The 2,745-nt window shown below is 43.3% G+C and overlaps 1 protein-coding gene across 1 annotated transcript in view; it reads right to left on the bottom strand.

The window, feature by feature from the left end:
- The window catches only part of ARSJ (arylsulfatase family member J), an 87,151-nt gene extending 84,903 nt beyond the window's left edge, over window positions 1-2,248 (bottom strand). The window contains exon 1 of the mRNA XM_004703332.2: window positions 1,860-2,248. Coding sequence (XP_004703389.1) covers window positions 1,860-2,248 — 389 coding nt within the window. The remainder of the gene's footprint in view (window positions 1-1,859) is intronic.
- Between the last annotated feature and the right edge of the window lie 497 nt (window positions 2,249-2,745).

Raw genomic sequence — 2,745 nt, 5'->3', positions numbered from 1 at the left:
GAATTTTAAATCAAATTGCAATAGCCATTGGGACTTTGTAGTTATAAAACGGTTGCACAACATGTTGCCCTGAATAGCACATTTTAATAGAGAAAGTTGTTCTCTTGTTAATGTTTGATGACATTAAAATTACAGGAGAGTCCAATTATTTTCAGCTTAGTTTCTATTTTGTTTCATTAAGTAATAATGAAACTCAAAAGTCGGCAAAACTATTAAGACATGAAACCTAGATAGTTTATCAGTGAAATATGTTTCAGAACTAAATGTTCTTGTTTGGTGAAAAACTTCAGCCATTCATTATTGTGGAAGAGAAGTCATACATTTCAGTTACGTGTTTTCCAACCAATGTTGATGGTACACATAAATTTAGTTCTACAAATCTCTGAAAAGGTTGAATGAGTACTCATTACGCATTTATTTCATGAACAGTTTATTTATTTCCTAAGAGCAGTTGGGATTAGACATGAAGAATCTGACCTCCAAGCTACCAGATGGATTTATTTTCCATTCTACAATCTGCTCCTTTATGAATATCAAATGTTCTAAACTCAGTAAGGAACAGTTAACCTTTAAACTGATTCTGCACTCCAGTAAGGCTTCTTTTGTTCTTTCTCTCTTAACAGATGGAAGGATGGCATTTTTGTTGTGTTGTGTTTTGTTTTTCCCTTTTTGGCAATGACATTAACTTGAGGCAGTTTGCTAAGAAATGGAAATCATGTTGTAAGCAAAAGTCCCTGCAAGGCTGAGATTCCAACAAAATAGTCTTTATTTTTCCAACGAATCCTGGCTACTTTTACGAGGTCCAAGTCCAAGAACAACTTCACTGAAGCAAGGTTTCCTTGCAACTGAAATCACCAGACTCAGAGCTTAAACCCAACCACTTCTCTTCTGATTCAGTGGGGCGATAGCTCAACACCCCCCCCCAACTCCCATAATTTTGTTCAGCTACACTGGCTGAATTTGGGCATCTGAACTAGTTACAGTAGCCAATATTCTTAATGGACTATGTAAAATTAAGAATATGTGTGAGCATTTTAAGTATAACATTTAGCAAAATGATTACAATATTCAGAACATTAAAGCATCCCAATAATCATAATTTTGTGAGAGCTAATTAGAAAAGTTCCAGACCTGTGAGAAGCAGCTGACATTCAAATTCTGTTAAGCATTGATTACCAAGTTTCTTGTATTTTGAGCATTGCCTTGATATGTAAATATATCATTTGTTGGTGTATTATTAGTGTGTATTAATGATCCCACAAGAAGACATTCCCCATGAAAGATCCACGCAGAGTCTGACTAACGTTTGTCATATTTTACAAAACCTTCCATCTGCATCCTAGGCTTTGTCTCTATGAGGATCTACGCATTGCAAGATTAAATGCTAGATGTCAGAACAAATGGAGGCCCAGAAATATTTGGTTGTTCTTACTAGTGTTGGTCTCTGTAAATTCTATAGTAACACTTGAAACAAATCTGAGCATGCTGAAAAGCCAGGATGGATTGGGGAAAGGACATAGTCCTGAAACATTGGTGGTTGGATGTTGCTATGCCCTGATCATTAGAAACTGGGATCACTTCAGAGCAGATTTTGAAAGTAAGGCCAAAGGTAACTAAATTTCCAGATGAATAAGGTAATTTTAATATTCACCGTGACACATTACATTCAATCATCCACAATTAATTTACTCATTCATTCAATCTTTCCTTCCTTCCTTCCTTCCTTCCTTCCTTCCTTCCTTCATCCATTCATTCACTTTTCCCCATACTATCTGTGACTGCCTTGCATAAAGGGTTGGAGCTCAGTAAAATGCTTACAATTTCTCCAAGGAATCAATAAAAGCAGCAAAAATACTTACTTTCCAGTAATAAACTGGCTCCGGGACGGTGTGCAAATAGGCTGGACATAGTAGTTCTCCAGTTTGACGCCTTCTGCAGCGAGCTTGTCCAGAGTGGGTGTCTTTATCTCAGATCCGTGGTAACCTACATCTCTAAATCCCTGATCATCCGCTAGGATGAAAATGAGATGGGGCTGGGTGGTGGCCATTGTGCTGGGTTCCAGTCTTTCTCCAGCTTGGGCTCGCACAGCTCCATCCTCCTCCTCTTCCAGGCCTTGGCCCCAGGACAGGTAACCATAGGTGAGCAGGCTGAGGACCCAGAAGCCTGCCAGCGCTCCCATGGCTAGCATCTTTCCCGGCCAGGCCCAGGCCAGCGGAGACCGCAGCCCCACGCAGCCCTTGGGAGCCATTCACTCAAGTCCCAGCGGAGGCTCCAGGCGCAGAACCTGGCACCCCGCAGCGCTTCCGGAACACGCGTGCGCCCAGAGGGCCAGGCAAACCAGGCAGTGGGTGCTCTTCACCTGAAAAGGGGTCTTGTTCTCTTCGGAGCGGTCCCTGCGTCCCACAACCTCAATCCTTCTCTTTTAAAAGTGACCGTTCCACCGATGGGACGTCGGGAAAATAAGGAGGAGTCATTCGTCTCCATCAAATTTCACTTTTTTCTTGTCTTTACTCACTCCCCCTTCCATCCCCACCGTCCCCACCCAGAGCAGCAACTTCTTCATAAAGTTAACCCCTCCGCTGGAAAACTCTGGAAAGCTGGAAAGCGAAGCGGGTGGGAATCGATGGGGAATCCTAGGGGCAGGAAGCTTGGGGGCCCGCGCGCTGTGGGGTCCGCGCCGAGGCCCCCGGATCTGAGCGCGCCCCGCGGGTCCCTCACCTGGGAAGCTCCGGGAGGGGATCCCAC

Source organism: Echinops telfairi, unplaced genomic scaffold (assembly GCF_000313985.2).
Source record: "Echinops telfairi isolate 266 unplaced genomic scaffold, ASM31398v2 ScPeMD7_7468;HRSCAF=8506_0, whole genome shotgun sequence".
In the NCBI taxonomy this organism is placed as follows: Eukaryota; Metazoa; Chordata; class Mammalia; order Afrosoricida; family Tenrecidae; genus Echinops; species Echinops telfairi.
This window is presented reverse-complemented; position numbering and strand designations above follow the sequence as displayed.